Source organism: Tenebrio molitor, chromosome 1, assembly GCF_963966145.1.
Source record: "Tenebrio molitor chromosome 1, icTenMoli1.1, whole genome shotgun sequence".
NCBI lineage: Eukaryota > Metazoa > Arthropoda > Insecta > Coleoptera > Tenebrionidae > Tenebrio > Tenebrio molitor.
In genome coordinates this window covers 24,427,471-24,443,215 of record NC_091046.1, presented here as the reverse complement: position 1 = coordinate 24,443,215, position 15,745 = coordinate 24,427,471, and the positions used below count along the sequence as shown (strand labels likewise).

The following is a 15,745-nucleotide window of genomic DNA, read 5'->3' as shown; positions in this document are numbered from 1 at the left end:
GGTGTGGCGACCTCTATCGACGCACCACAACACGTACGTATAGACACCAGGGGGAGCCAAACCGAAGGGATAAAAGACGTCGCATCCCTTAGACTCGCTCTCTCGCCGATCAACTTCAACCACGGCACCACCAATCACGCCGTTCACCATTTTGTCATTCATTGTTATCTTTTGTTATCGTTATTTGTTATTGTTGTTACATTAAACTCAAATCACGCATCAAGCCGCCTCATTCATTCCGGACCAACAAAGTACTCCACAATTGGTGACCCCGACGATCCGGAAGACCACGAGGCAACAACTTCCACCCCCGACAATCCGGAAGACCACGAGGCAACAAACTTCTGACCCCCGACGATCCGGAGCAAACAATCAGCACCACGTGCACCCCACAAGTTGGTGAGTACAACATCAGACAATGGCACCGGTCGGCGAAGAGCAAACCAACACGTGCGACCGCTGGAGACGGCTTCCACTCGACCACGAGCCCTCATCGTGGCAGTGAACTCCACGTTTCGGTGAGTCGGAAGTGGAGTACCCGAGTCACCGAATCTCAACAAACAGGATGCAAGCCTCCGCCAGACAAATCGCTACGACCACCACAGCGACGGGAACGACATCGTCGACCTCACCGACCATCGTACCCACCGCTCATCACAAACGGCAGAGCACGCGCTCGCCACCACAATCAGCACGAGCCACGCGCTCGCTATCACAAACGGCTCGAGCAACGCGCTCGCCAACACATTCAGCACGAGCAACGCGCTCGCCAACACATGCAGCACGAGCAACGCGCTCGCCATCACAAACGGCACGAGCAACAAGCTCGCCAACACATTCGGCACGAGCCACGTGCTAGCCAAACCAAGCAACCATCGCCTCGGCATATCAACTGCAACCCACATGGACGCCGACATCAAGCTGTGTCTACGACCGCGAGCACCACGCTGTGTACACCGCGACCAGACACCTTCATCTTCCCCACATGCTGGAATCCAGTCCATCGCAGACGCCAGGTACAAACGCACCAAACTCTGAGAACGCTCCCGCTGACGCCGTGTCATGCTCCGGAAACATCTCCTTGGCCATCGACTTTCGCGCCCGCAACATCGAGCAAGAAGCCGACGACCGAGTCATCGCCAACGACAACACAACCTCATCCACGCATTCGCGCCATTACTAAGTTTGTTTCAGATCGCTTCATATGGCCGAATCACAGCAACATCGACGCAACCTCCGTCGCATCAACCTTGACAGCTCGCTGCATCTCCGGGTTCGGCACGTCCCTCCGCTTCGTCAACGACCAGGGCCTGAACCATTTCGCAGACGCCTGCCAACAAAACCATCAACACCTGGTTCGGCACGTCCCTCCGTCTCGCAACAAGCAGGGCCTGAACCACTTCGCACACGCGGGTTCGGCATGTCCCTCAGCTTCGTCAACGACCAGGGCCTGAACCACTTCGCACAGCCCTGCCAACGAAATCCTCAATCTGCTTTCGTGGCTGCGTTCCCTCACGATGCAGCCGTCGCGACGCTCAACTTCAAAATTGCGAGAGAACGCAACCACTGAGGGGGGAGTACTGTGGCGACCTCTATCGACGCACCACAACACGTACGTGTAGACACCAGGGGGAGCCAAACCGAAGGGATAAAAGACGTCGCATCCCTTAGACTCGCTCTCTCGCCGATCAACTTCAACCACGGCACCACCAATCACGCCGTTCACCATTTTGTCATTCATTGTTATCTTTTGTTATCGTTATTTGTTATTGTTGTTACATTAAACTCAAATCACGCATCAAGCCGCCTCATTCATTCCGGACCAACAAAGTACTCCACAAGGGCATTCAGGGTCTTGAAAGACAAGATCTTCGCAAATGTATTAGGTACATATCATGGAAGAGCTTTAGGCAGCTGTTGTTCAAGAAGTGAGAAACTTTACTCCCAACATGCTGATGAATCTGTTCGAGAGTCTAAAAAGAAGAGTTAATTTATGTTTAGAGCAAAATGGGGGCGCATCGAGCTTTTCCTTTAGTTAATTTTTAGATGTTATCGTTAATTTTTAGGTACTCTATCATTTTGTCACTGTTAATGTTACCGCATATCATACATAAAAAGCCGAATAAAAAATGTATTCTTAATTGGATTGTCAACTGAAACAGTCCTTCCTGATCTTGAATCTATTAAGAATTTGTTTAAAAATATTTCTCATTTTTTGTCGTTTTTTTTTTCATTTTTAGTAAAAAAGACCACACGAGTATACATTGTTTTATTTTTTTTCCTCTTACTTCACCACTATGCAACACATTAAATAGATATGAAAAATATAAACAACTCATCTGATAAAGAGACAATAAAATTTATTACAAAAAAAAAAAAAACAAATAAACTACCTACTATTACAAGTTTGCTATCAATTAAAAAATAGCAGCTAAAATTTACATGAAATTACTTCAAAAATGCATTTACAATGTGCACTGTTATAAATTTGCAGATTTTATATCTAATTGTAAGTTAACAGTGAAAATAAAATGAAAATATTTTGATAGGTACATGAAAATTTATGCTTGACGTGATTATATCAACCTGTTCTTTTTAATTAGTTAAAAAAAAAAAATTAATACTGATGCTGACGGTCATTGTAGTGATCATTAGGATTCGCAGAATATTGGACATTTGATGATTCCGTTTCATATTGTTGATTCGGACCGGTTTCATACTGTAAATTTGGATCTGTTGTGTAGTGCTGATTAACGTCTGCTGTATATTGCTGATTAGGATCGGTAGCGTACTGCTGATTAGGATCGGTAGTATACTGTTGATCAAGATTAGTACTATATTGTTGATTAGGATCTGTAGTAAACTGTTGATTCGGATCTGAAATGTATTGTTGATCAGGATCTGTAATATATTGTTGATCAGGATCTGTGATGTATTGTTGGTTAGGATCTGCATCATATTCCTGAACAGGATCTGCGATATATTGCTGATCAGAATTTGTTATATATTGTTGATCAAGATCTGTCATGTACTGTTGATCAGGATTCGCTGTATATTGTTGATCAGGATTTGTTGTATATTGTTCACCTTCGTTATACTGATGCAACGAATCGGAATACATTTGGTTGTTTGTAACAGAATTTTGATCATGTTGATTCTGTGCAAGATTTGTTTGATCCTCCATATTGGCAAACGATTGATCATAAGAATCATTTAGGGCATGTCCTTGTTTCATTTCAGTTCCGACGCCATCGTTATTAGGAAAATCAACGAGTTGGGGATTTGTAGTTTTATTTGGTGAAGTTTCTTCAACATCCTGGTTAAATTGTTGAAGAGATGTTGACGGGGTTTTTTCTTCACTTACTTTTTTGATTAATGTATTTTCTGGTTGAATAGAAGGTTTACTATTTGTGCGACTCAAATTTTTTGCCTGAGCAGGATCATATTTGTTTGCCAAGTCTTGTGGTTGTGCAGGTTTTTGTTTACTAACTGAGCTATAATCCTCATCTGTTAAAAAAAAAGCAGAATTATTCACAGTAGGTATTTATAAAAACCATAATTTCCTGCTTCAAAGTAGGTAAGTTAATTTAGAACTCAGTTTCGTGTTAAGTGCTTAATAAATGTCTATAATTTTTTTAAATAATATTTACCTAAAATGTATGTACCGGGTGTTATGGAAGTCCACGTAATACATTTAACCACTAATAGTGTCACCGGACAAACAAAAAACATTGCATTTTCATTTTAACACATACCCTAAATAAAGAACATCCTATATTCCTCGACGTCATCTTCAGAGTTCTAACCCCTGTACAGTGACAAAGGACTCGTTAAAATTTTGTTTGGTAATTGTTCACTTTAACTACTTCTGGAATTTTCGCGTTTTTTCTGGCTAGACAGCCTCAGGACGTCCTCCTACATCGTTTCCCACCAGTTGTGCAAATAAAAATTTTCCTTACCCTTTAGTTATACTAAGACTTGGCGCGACCTTGAAACATAACAAGAGAGAAAAAAAAGGCATTTGCACAAGGTTTGAATGGTGGGACACAATCTAGGAGGACGCTCTGAGGCTGTCTAGCCAGAAAAAACGCGAAAATTCCAGAAGTAGTTAAAGTGAACAATTACCTTTTGTTTTTTTGTTATTTATCATTTTTTCCGCAAATTCTTCAAAACAGGGTAGCTTGAGCTGTGAGAGCCAGATGTGCAGTGGTCTAACAGCCCCTCCACTAATTCTGTCGCATTTCTTTACTGCTTCCAATCTCTCAATCACTCAATCATCGGACCTTTTTATATCAACTTTGCGCATCCCTCACAGCTCAAGCTACAATAATGGGCAAGCTGTAAATATAATTTGAACCTTAAAATTCACACCCGCTCACGTGTTTACACATCTATTGATAACGAAGCAGGAAAAAAATAGAAAAACATTAAAAAGATATTCGATTAAAAAAAGATCAATATAAGTACTGTTACGAGGTCTAATGTACGACCCCATTATGACCATCGTACGACGGTTGGTGAGGGCAAATGACGGGTCAGCGTGGGGGAGAGAGAGATTTTGTCACTCGGACACTGTCGGCACAAGTAACACCAACGGTAGACCCGCCGCGACTTAGTGTGCCAGGATAATCGTGACAAATCCGGGAAAAAGGTTTGCGTCACCGCCGTCGTGCGGATCAACCCTGGGACACCCGTAGTGTATATCGCCGTTGAGCGGATCAAGGGGGGTCACCAGATCGAAAGAGTAAGTTGAAACTCCTTATCTCCCCGAAAGTAACAACCACGCCATTTTGTGGCGAGCAGGCTTCACCGTCAGCAGTACCACCACCGGGGACGAGAAACACCGTTTCCTCCTCCAGGTCCACCTGGACCCATCACCCAGCAACAATCAAAGCCACCGGGCCACATCACCCAGCCCCGACATCAACCCTAGCCGGAGACTGCTCCGGGCGAGCACGGAGCTGCCCACCTGCGACCCAGCACCGGAAGCCCAGCGATCCCCAGTGTGAACCATGCCATAGACAAACCAGTTGACCAATATACCAGTTAAAAATCAAGCATATGTGTAATACCATTTCCCCCCCTGCGGAGTTACACAGCGTCATGTACTTATTAAACATGTTTATTTTAAAGAGTTCTATTGGCGATTAACTGATTAAATTTATTACGTGGCCTTTCTAACACCCTGTAGGTATAATATGTATGTAAATATAAACAGCGATCAAATTAATTTGTAATCGAGTTATCCATGAATCCGAAATCGTATGTCGTTACTTGAACTCCACACTCTAATAAACACAGCTTGAAACACAGGGTATAGGTACCTACTATCGTGTCAAAAATAAATTAATCCCTATGATTTAGGGATATTCGTTACTAGGTTGCCATAAATTTGGTTAGGTTGGAGGTTATGTGGTTTCTGGTGACAAACAAAATATATCTCAAAAATGGAAGGCAGCAAATTCATTGTTGCAAATGACTAATTTCTCGATAAGTAAATGATTTTTCGTTTCACCATCAATTTTGATTTCTGGCGGCATATTTAAATAGTTGGACTTAATCTTTCAATTCATGGTAACCAACCTTAGGCAATCAAAATTACTTTTGACAATTCTAGTTACACATAACATGAAAAACATTATTTCCCTAAAAGTTTGAAATATAAGGAGTAATTTATTTTTGAAACGATAGTATCGTGTGTTCCACAAAAAACTCACTCGCAGCAAGCCATGATGAAAGTGAAGTATGTCTTAGTACCAGATGTGAAATGAACTACTAAAGTAAATTTATAAGTTATCTGTCACAACTCACTCTCACTTTGATGAAAATTTGTAAGTAACAAATTAACTACTTCCAATGATCCTAAAATCGACATGCCCAGTCTGTCTATCTCTATAGTCATGGCTTACTGCGAGTGAGTTTTTATTGGAACACACGATAGATCTGGACATATCAATCGCAAAAGATATAAAGGTGTTTTTTTAAATTTGGCGTCGAAGTAAGCGTTGGAGAGTCGATTGAGATCGCACCACTCGTGTAAAAGCGTAAGATTTAAACAGCTGATCGTGATCCGTAACGTGCATAGTGCGTTCACAATCGACAGTTCAATGCCTACTTCGACGCCAAATTTAAAAAAACACCCGTTATTATATAGCCCGTGCCAAACCCAAATAACCACCACCTGTTGAATTCAGTTGGTGAAAACAAAATTACACTAAATGTGTAATAGCAATTTTGATATTACTAGGATGCTAGACCACTCAAATCTAAGTACACAACGTTGCCGGTTGATTTTCTGGATAGAATACAGTGTTGGTGGTTATTTGGTTTTGGCAAGGACTATATCCATGGACTATAAGTAGGTACGGATTCAAATCCATGGATGACTCGATTACAAATTAATTTGATCGCTCGATATATACTTATAAATAAGTACCTACAATTAAACCAACTTGAAACATTTTTTATGCTATCAAGAATTTGAAAACCAATACCTATGTTGTAGGTACAGTGTGGAATAAAATGATTTACATCTAGTTACCTTTGCATTACCCTTGTAAAAATACGAAATGCCGCTCTACAAAAAAAAAGAAAGCCTAACCTCAAAATATTCCAAAATTCCAAATGTGATTTATTGCGAAGGGATGATATGAATGCAAAGTAGAGATTGAAATTAAAAAGGAGCTACCAAAAGCAAGTCACAGCTAGTGTTGAAAGTGGCCACCAACGTTTGTTAATTCAATTTAGTAAATTGTAACAATTGTCAATTCGATTGATGACATTTATTGACAGAACTAATAGTTCGGCACTTCAAAAAAAAAAGTAGAGCGGTACAGGAAAATTTACATGTGCAAAAATTCCAAAGGTAATTAGATGTAAATCATTTTATTCCACACTGTACTATCGAATTCATGAAAAACTAGTACAGCAAAACGTCATAGATTTGTCAACTTTTCAAAAATGTTGTAGTGTAATCATTAATGTCCAACATGTCAAGTAGATAACCTAAACACGTTTGACGTTGGGTTGACCATATTAAATTCGAACTGTCATAATGACAGACGTTTATATTTGACATTTTCATGTAGCCCAATTTACTCCAACAAAATTTTGCTGTACTAGTTTTTCATGAATTCGATAGTACTTTTAAGGAAATTGTAAAACAAATTGCTATAATTCCTCAAATAATAACACTAAACATTTTGTTATTCTATCACCATCAAAAACTATGTAAAGAAGATCATCCACTGCATTAAAATTATGCAGGCTGATTCACGTAGCTCGTTCATTAGAAACTTTCTGATTTTCCCAAATCATATTAATATGAAAATTGGTAGTTGACTATAATCGACTACTCCAAGTTCAAATGAAATATTTTCAAAATGGTGGCACTTCCGGAAATACCGGAAATCGACGCCATCTTTATTTTTTTAAATGGAAAGGCCTCATTTTGACTTCACATTTCGATTCTACCTGAAATTTTGAGTTTAACGTCTTTTTGTCAACACTTATTTGTTTGTCATCGTTTTTGACCTATGTCATCTTTTTTGCAAAAACGCGAGGTTGCAGGGCTTCATTAACAAATTTATAATTTATATTCAGATATTGTTATACCTAAACACGATTCATACGTTTTGATTATTTATTATTTAATTACCGGATTAGTAACTAACATGTTTTCCAGTTATTTGGTTTTCATTAATTGCAACTGTTAATGAAACAAGACTATAATATTTATAAAAAGCCAAAAATTACTCTAAAAGCACTCCTTTTAATAAGGTACTCGGTACTGCATATCTAAAGTGTCTAATTTTATGTATATACCTGCATATACAGAAAGTGTCAAGAATATATAGACCAACAAGAGAAATATAGAGAATAAAGAAATGAATGTGCTCAAGAAACAAATATTTTAAACATCTCTCATTTATTTCAAGAATTCACAAAATTTAAAACGTTCGAAAAAATTAAAAGTATAGTCGGCACGGAGATATACCTAGTGATAATGTATTCAGTCCCCATAACGAGGACGCTGGCAACGTCTAAGTAGTTTATTAGGGATAAGTGCTTGGACAAGATATTTTGCCTGTAAAGACTGCCTGAAGAACGCCAGGTAGTGCTGACCGTCTAAAGCGGTTCCTTTGTAATGGTTATAAACGAAATCCGCTAACAGTGACAATCGTTATTGAAGATAAGTACGGGACTGAATACATTATCACTATATCTCCATGCCGACTATACCTTGCTACACAAATATTATTTATCAAAAATCAATCAAAATTTGCTGAAAAAAATGAAAAATGAAAAATATAAAAGAAATCAAATTAATTAATTAGAGTTCTATGTATTATAGTTTTTCAAATAGGTACATATAATTAAATGAATTATTAATTTTGGTCAATCGTTTTATTTTTCATTTTAAGTAAAGAAATATTTCAAATTCCAGTAAGTATCTTTAAGAATATTGTTTTCTTAATCTCAGAGTATATCAACTAACATTTAACTGTACTAAATTTGTTATAACCGTAGAAGCTATACCTACTTGCGTACTATTCTAGATTAAAACTGAAAATTCAAGTTTTATTTTTGACACAGTCTGCATAACAAAAAATAGGCAAATGTGCTTTGTGGTTTGCAAAATTTTCTAATAGATTGTCATTTATATCATTTACTAATGTTTGTTATTTCTACAGGCTAAAATGTATTCTAAGTAGGTACTAATATGAAAATATATTTTGTATAGATGTTAAAAGTGCTGATAAGATAAAAGGACAAAAATCAATACTGGCTAATATGTAGAATTAGGTACTTTATCACAAATTAACACTAATGTTACTTATTTTCCAAAAAACTACTGTGACTATTATTTCAGTTATTATATAGGTACCTTTGACACTGGAGGCGGTAATTTGTGATTGATTTAACCTACTATTTAAACGATTTAGGTTAGTTTGTAGCTCCCGTATTTCCTCCCTATAAACAATTATAAGATATTAATATAAAATATAAAAAATTACCTGTTATGTGTCAACTTGTTTATTTTCTTCAACAAATTGCTTCAAGCAGTCCCATACATTTCCTAATCTAGTCAAAAGTTCGTAATTTTTTGTCCGTAAATTTGCTCTCTCAAGTCTAAGTAATAAAATCATAATAAATAAAGTGTTTTAAAATTATTATTAATATAAGATCTTATGCTATAAATAAGGACTAACCTTACGAGGTTTGGGTACCACTTTAACACTGATATCTACTTTAATGGGTTCCTTGCGTTTGGTTGGTCGGACTGTCAGCGAATCGAACTCGTTTTTGGTACTTGCCTGATCCGTCCCTACCAAACACAAGCCATTAGTCATAAAAATATAATATTTTTGGCGAAAACGTGAAAAACACAAATGGATTTTGCAACTTTTCATAAAAATTTGTACCAGTCTTGTTCATTTTATCATTACAAAAGAAACAAGTCTTACTTGTGCCTCGTGCTGGCGTCTTCCAGTTTCTGAGTTAATGAATAACATTCGACTGACAGTTTATCCATGAGTTGATTTTGGGAAAGGATCATGCCTTCAAGTTCGGCTACAGTAGCCGCTGCAACAACATTACGAATTAACATCTCCACAACCAAGTGCGATAAATGAAAATAAATTATAGATAAATTCCCGAATCAACTCATGGCATAAAAAGACCCTTGCCCCGTTATCCAGGGGGTTTTCAATAACAAAATACGATACAAAATATATTTTTTTTAACTTACCGTGTTTAGATTCCATGTCATCTATGAGCGAAGACAGCTGTTTCTCTTGCTGTTCTTTCGGAGGTGGTAAAGCTAAAATTTCTCCACTACTCGCCTGTTTGCTCTTTTCTTCATTTAATGCAGAATTAAGCTTAATCTTAAAAAATAAAAATAAAAAACAACTCCAAAGAATATCTATCAATAAAATTATATACTTCTTTTTCCAAAGAGGCCACTTGTTCACTGAACCGAATATTTTCTCTGCGACTATGGATAAGGTCTGCATCTGCTCTATCCAATCTCTGCCTTAAAGACTGCATTTCGGCCTGTAAACGAGTAACTTCTTGTTTTGCCTGCCTTTCATTTCTCTCGTTGGTCATTTGCAGAGTTGCAATTTGTTGTTCTAAAGCACCTTTTTCAGCACCGTTAACACCTATATCGGACTGTAAACTCACTGAAAAAAAGACATATGTCAAGGTTCCTAACAGATAGGTTTTTTAAACTTTACTGATTTTATTTTGCATATCCTTCTTCATACCGTCAAGAAGTGCTTCTTTTTGTGCCAATTCTCGTCGTAAGTCAGCATTTTCTCTTCGTTGTTTATCTAATTCCAATTGCAGTTTATTTGTAGTTTCCCACTGCACTCCCAGTTCAGTTGTCAGCTGTTCAATTTGTTGTGTATACCTTCTTTCAACTGCACTTCGCTCGTCTGATATTCGTCGACTCTACAGTTTAACCCATTAAACATTTACTAACATCATACAGTAAAATAACCTGGTCTGCAATAGCATCTCTTAGTTTAGAATGTTGTCTGTCTAATTCATCCTTTAATCTTCGAATTTCTAATTCCGCAGCATTTTTTTCGTATTGAGCTTGTTCAGCAACATCTAAGCTTCGTTTAACTTGATCGCAAGTATCATTTTCTTTATCTTTGATTTTAGATAAAGCGTTTTGAAGTTTAAATACAGTATCTTGTAAAACATCTTTTTCCCTTAAAATAACAAAACAATGTGTGTTTTTTTTAAAGAAGTTGATTTATGTATATAGATTAATTCGAACTGGCTGATATATTCATAGTTCGTTAAAAGTTACGAAGTAAGGCAAAGGCGTTAGTTTTTACAAAATAACTACATTTTGTACATAGAGCTGGCCACGACCTGCTGTCTCTGCTGCTGTATTATAACCGGCCTGTTCAAAAGTGTAATTTGAGTGATCCCCGCAGAGCGCTAGTGCACGGGCGCTTTTTGGGGATATTATTCATCTTAAGTTTTTGTCACCGAGAGTTTTTCTTCTTCAAATAACATTCGAATTTAAAATCAAAAATACACTTGTATTCAGTATTGTTTTAGAAAGAAAATATGAACTTACTGTACTCAATCTTAACTCTAAAATCATATCTAAACCTATTTTTCCGCATTTTTATTCTTTAGAAGCGCTCGTAATGTGGCGCCCTCATCGGCGAAAATTGGCTCTTTCTCGGAAACATTTTCGCAATGCTTTTCTAATGAAACGAACAGACCGGTTATTATACAGCAGGTCGTGGAACTGGCATTGGCATTATGATCATAGGTAACTTATAATTTACAATGTTTTTTTTTTTGAAAATATGCTAAACATTTATAAATTATTTTAAATTTTGAATTAAAAAGTCAATAATACCTTTGGACACTTTCAATTTGTTTTTTGTAATGATCAAATCCCAGCCCATCAATAAAGCTTCCATCTGCAACTTTTTTTTTGTAGTTGGCATTTTCTTCTAAAGCTTTTCTAAGATCGATTTTTGCTTGAGTTAATTGCGCTTCTAATTCAGAAATTCTTGATTCAAAAACTATTGTCGGCCCTTCTAGAGGTTTTGATTTTTTCGATTTCTTAGGCGACAAAGAAATCTGTTTGGATCAGAATGTTTTTTTAATATCCTACATAAAATTGATACCTACACTTTACCTTTTGAGATAAATCAATTTCAGTTTCTGTTTCAGTTTCTGTTTCTAAATGGTTAAAAACTGACTTCATAATGTTGGATTTTTGTTTTTCATGTAAATTTTCATTTTCACTTATTACATCCTTGACTTTACTTAACAGAGAAGAAAGTTCCTCCTGCAATTATTATTTGTAACTTAATTAGGAATCATCCATTATTGCATCGTACTCACTCTGCAAAATCTAGATTCTTTTTCAAGTTGTTCGATGTAGTCTTCTTGTTTTTCAATAAATGACATTAATTCTGGTGGCGCTGAAGTGTTGTCATATTTTGGACCAGTACTAAAAGTTGAAATTAGTGGCACTTATTTGGTTTAACTTGTCAAGCTTACGCAACATTCTTTTCAGGATCAGTTGCTGGAACACTTGGCCTGATCAGTGGATAGTAATTATAACGCTTTGGGAGCACGTTAAGGTAATGGTAGTACGGTCGACTTATAAATTTTGAACTTCTGCTGTTGGCACTCACTAATGATTGGTTATCAGTGTCTTCTCCAGCGCTATCCAATTCTCTCAAAGGTCTTTTAAATGGAGTATAAGTTTCAGCAAGCAAGATGCGAAGTCTGCCGACTGCTTCACGATACGCAGTATCTGCATAATCCGGTTTTTTTCTAAATTCCATTTTAGCTCCACCGGACTTCCTACAACAACATCTTGTTAGCACTTATTGAAAAAAACATAATCACATGCATTAAAAATGGATGTGCTTCTTCTTACCACACTTAGTTTACGTGGATGGAATCTTAAATAACTTATTAATTAATGTACGTCAGCAATACAATACAAAAACGAACGAAAACAAAACCATTGACTAATTAATTGAAAACTGAATATTAGTTTAATTAAAATAATACACGACAACCTGTTAAAACGGGACTATTGGTAGGTACAGTGTGTACATATGTCTGTGTACCTATACAGAATATTTGTATGTTTGTATTCTACGGGAACTAAAAATCGATAGTGTCTACCTAATTTACAATACGTTTCTGTTAAGTATACTATCAGTAAATTTATTATTCATTTTTAAATCAAAGTCAAAATAGATTATGCACATTTTTTTTAATGTAAGTGATAATACTTACTTAAATTTCTTTTTTTTGTCCTGACCGTAAGCCGACATGGGTTTAGAAGAAAAAATACTTTTTGCGGGACCCAATCTTGGTCTGACCAAGTAACTAGTTGTGGGTCTTTGTTTTCTGTTTGTAGGACTACTGTACATGATGCACAACTTATTAGCAATGCAAGGAACCGTTCTTTGTGATGCTTCTTTATATAACCTTCCACGATCAATTGTTGTTTAGTCGAAATATCCTGTGAAAATATCATGGCAACGGCTTTAGCCATACATTATTCGACATGCATTTGTAGACTTTGGAATATTTAAACCAACATTTTACTACAAATATATCTTTCTCAATAGAAAAAGAGATACGAGTATTTTGTTCTATTAATAAACTTTTGGGTGATATGAGAATCAGTTAGTTAGTTCCCTTTTTAACTAATAATAAATAATGAATACATTGTCATCGTTTTGTTAATTTTTATAAGGTAAAATGTTAAAAAAATTGTCTACTAAATCAGACTATACTGTTCAAATAGAATAATATAATTTTTATAAATACGTAATAAAAAAGAAGAAACTGACCAGTGAGTCAATAAGTCATACATTCAAGTCCGTTTCTTTTTGATGTTGTCTTTGTAAGATTATTATAGATTTTTCAAACATTCAATGTTGTTGGTACAACGTTGTACCATGCGTGCAAGATTTTATTAATTTAATGAGTTCATGACTCACGGCACGATATCTCCAGAAACAGAAAACACGGTAATGAATCAAAAGTTGAATCTCACCACTAACACATGAAAGTTATCGTACTATTCAGGGTGATTCAAATTTTATTCGAAACATTTTAGGGAGGTATTCACGATTAGAAAGAAGTTGATCACAAGAAAAGAATTTAGATAAAATATTAATAGAATGTGGGTAATAGTATATTAAAACATGCGTTTTATAAAACTTATATTAAGACACGAGTCACATTTGCAGCACGACTGCTGCAAGCAGGAGTGCCTGTAAATGACGAGTGCTCTTAAGTTTTATAAAACAAATTTTTTATGCTATATGACAGTTGGTGACATGTTTTGTGACCAAAAGTTGGCCAGTGACAGCTCCGGGCTCCCAGGGGGTTTTTCGGGGCAGAGGGCGTGGGTTCGGATTTTTAAAAAAATGGGCGCCAGGCAGCTATTGTCTTGAGCTGGTTGTTGCTTGTCCAGCTGCCGGGACAAGTGCTCAGATCTTACTCGTCGAAGGTAAGTAAAAGCAAACGCTTTCTGATCGTTAAACAAATTTTGGTTTATTCGGTTACTGCAAAATTATCCACAGAACAGTATTTGGTGGTTCGGTACTGGTTCACACGAATGCGATAATGGTTCGCTTGTAACTACTAGATGAAAATTGAAAGATGCGGAACCAGTACTTTTTGGTGGCCTTAATATCTACTTTGGTCGTAACCAGAAAAGCTTTTCTTTCACATGTGACCGAATCTTAAACTAAACATGATATTCTTCGACGAAATAAAAGATGTTTTGATTCCTGATGAGGAACCTCCCGAACTTAGACTTCCTTCTGATCGAGCTAATTATTAAATGTAAACTTAATGAAACCCAAGGTCAAGATTGGGGTGTCACCTTGACAAAAAATTAAAATTGATCCTGATAGGAAAGTTTAAATCGGTGAAGTTCCGAAACGTTAAATTTGACTGAAATTTCTTTAAGTTGACACTGGAGATTGAATGAAAAGGTTCTTACAAAAAAATTCTAAACATTTGCAAAGTTTCAAAAAAATTTAGTGAACATACAAAAATTATGAAAGCGAGAAGCGAGAAATTCGAGGCGTTCCTAAATTTTGCAATGCCGCGGTAAAAAAATATGGCGACTTAGCTTTATGACGGGTCTGTTGTCTCCTCGAATAGCGTCCTTTTGACTTGCGGTGTGACCTTGGCGATACGGTGCTCAAAATAAACGATCGCCTCTGCGAACGATGTTCTCCAAAATGGTCGCCTCTGCGAACGATCTGGCTACGAATCGCCCTGCGAACGATCTGGCTACGAATCGCCCTGCGAACGATCTGGCTACGAATCGCCCTGCGAACGATCTGGCTACGAATCGCCCTGCGAACGATCCCTTTCAGCGAAAAAGGGGGTTCTTGGCGCTAAATCGAAGTCCTTCCGGCACTCCTTTACTCAAAAATTTTCGGTACTCTAAAGTTGCGATACGGTACTGGATCAATTCATCCAAACGGGATTGACTCTAAACTGGATCGAACCACCCCTAATACATGGTCTTAGTGAAATGAATTCAAAATTGAACGATAATTACCTCTATAGTGCGAGGGGTCACTCGACCACGAACTCTAAAAGGCGCTTCGCTGGCGTCGCTTCGACGGCTCTCGACGAAGTGTCCGACTTCCGCATTTTTAATCTCGGTACCGCAGTCCCATAAATCGCGAAAATCGTCACGCGCGCGATTCTCGACCTTATTCAGTTGTGCTATAAGGCGGGCTGCGCTTGCGTGGTACTGCGCAATCAAAAATGTGCATTTCCGGTGGTACTACACGTGCGCGTGTCATGACAGGTGGACCGTCATGGCGTCGGTTTGTTTACCTCGAAATTATACCGAGCGGGAGAATTCAGATTTTGGACGGTATTGTGTCGGTAAGTCGTGCACGTCTATCCTGATGTTAATTGCCGTAACTCGCAGGTCAAAAAAAGGGACAGGAAGAAAGATGGGGTTGAAAAGAAGGAGATGACTTTCCGGCAAGTTACTAAAGAGGAAAAGGGACCCAACATTGCCGTACGGTCACCTATCGCTGAGAAGAGAAGAAGAGAAAGTGAAGAGAAAGAGAAAGTGAAAGTGGGGTTCTGAAAGATAGGTTGCAGCTCGCCAACCTAGAGGCGTGAGGCCACCTCAGCCTGACATTTGCGGGGGTAACATGTGTTCTTCCAGCCCCCCCGTGGTGGCTGGCACAAATGA

General features: G+C 37.6%; 1 protein-coding gene across 3 annotated transcripts; it reads right to left on the bottom strand.

Moving 5' to 3' along the window:
• Nucleotides 1–2,254: 2,254 nt before the first annotated feature.
• LOC138123032 (serologically defined colon cancer antigen 8 homolog) lies at nucleotides 2,255–13,187 on the bottom strand. Of its 3 annotated transcripts, none has more exons than XM_069037534.1 (12): nucleotides 12,796–13,187; nucleotides 12,043–12,351; nucleotides 11,884–11,992; nucleotides 11,675–11,827; nucleotides 11,390–11,616; nucleotides 10,505–10,721; nucleotides 10,239–10,455; nucleotides 9,946–10,184; nucleotides 9,752–9,887; nucleotides 9,468–9,585; nucleotides 8,888–8,973; nucleotides 2,255–3,507 (listed from the first exon to the last, which is right to left on the bottom strand). In XM_069037534.1, the coding sequence occupies exons 1-12, from the start codon at nucleotides 12,930–12,932 to the stop codon at nucleotides 2,618–2,620; spliced, it is 2,838 nt and encodes a 945-aa protein (XP_068893635.1). In that variant the 5' UTR covers nucleotides 12,933–13,187; the 3' UTR covers nucleotides 2,255–2,617. The 3 variants fall into 3 exon arrangements, with proteins under 3 accessions (XP_068893635.1, XP_068893646.1, XP_068893654.1); XM_069037545.1 differs by lacking the exon at nucleotides 12,796–13,187 and adding an exon at nucleotides 12,428–12,635; XM_069037553.1 differs by lacking the exons at nucleotides 8,888–8,973; nucleotides 9,468–9,585 and having other exon boundaries at nucleotides 12,796–13,185.
• Nucleotides 13,188–15,745: the final 2,558 nt, after the last annotated feature.

Coding starts and splice junctions, on each gene's coding strand:
- LOC138123032 (XM_069037534.1), bottom strand. CDS start 12,932: ATGTACAGTAGTCCTACAAACAGAAAACAAAGACCCACAACTAGTTAC. Junction 11,828..11,883: donor AAGAATCTAGATTTTGCAGA/GTGAGTACGATG, acceptor TAATAATTGCAG/GAGGAACTTTCTTCTCTGTT. Junction 10,722..11,389: donor CAAATTGAAAGTGTCCAAAG/GTATTATTGACT, acceptor TGTTATTTTAAG/GGAAAAAGATGTTTTACAAG.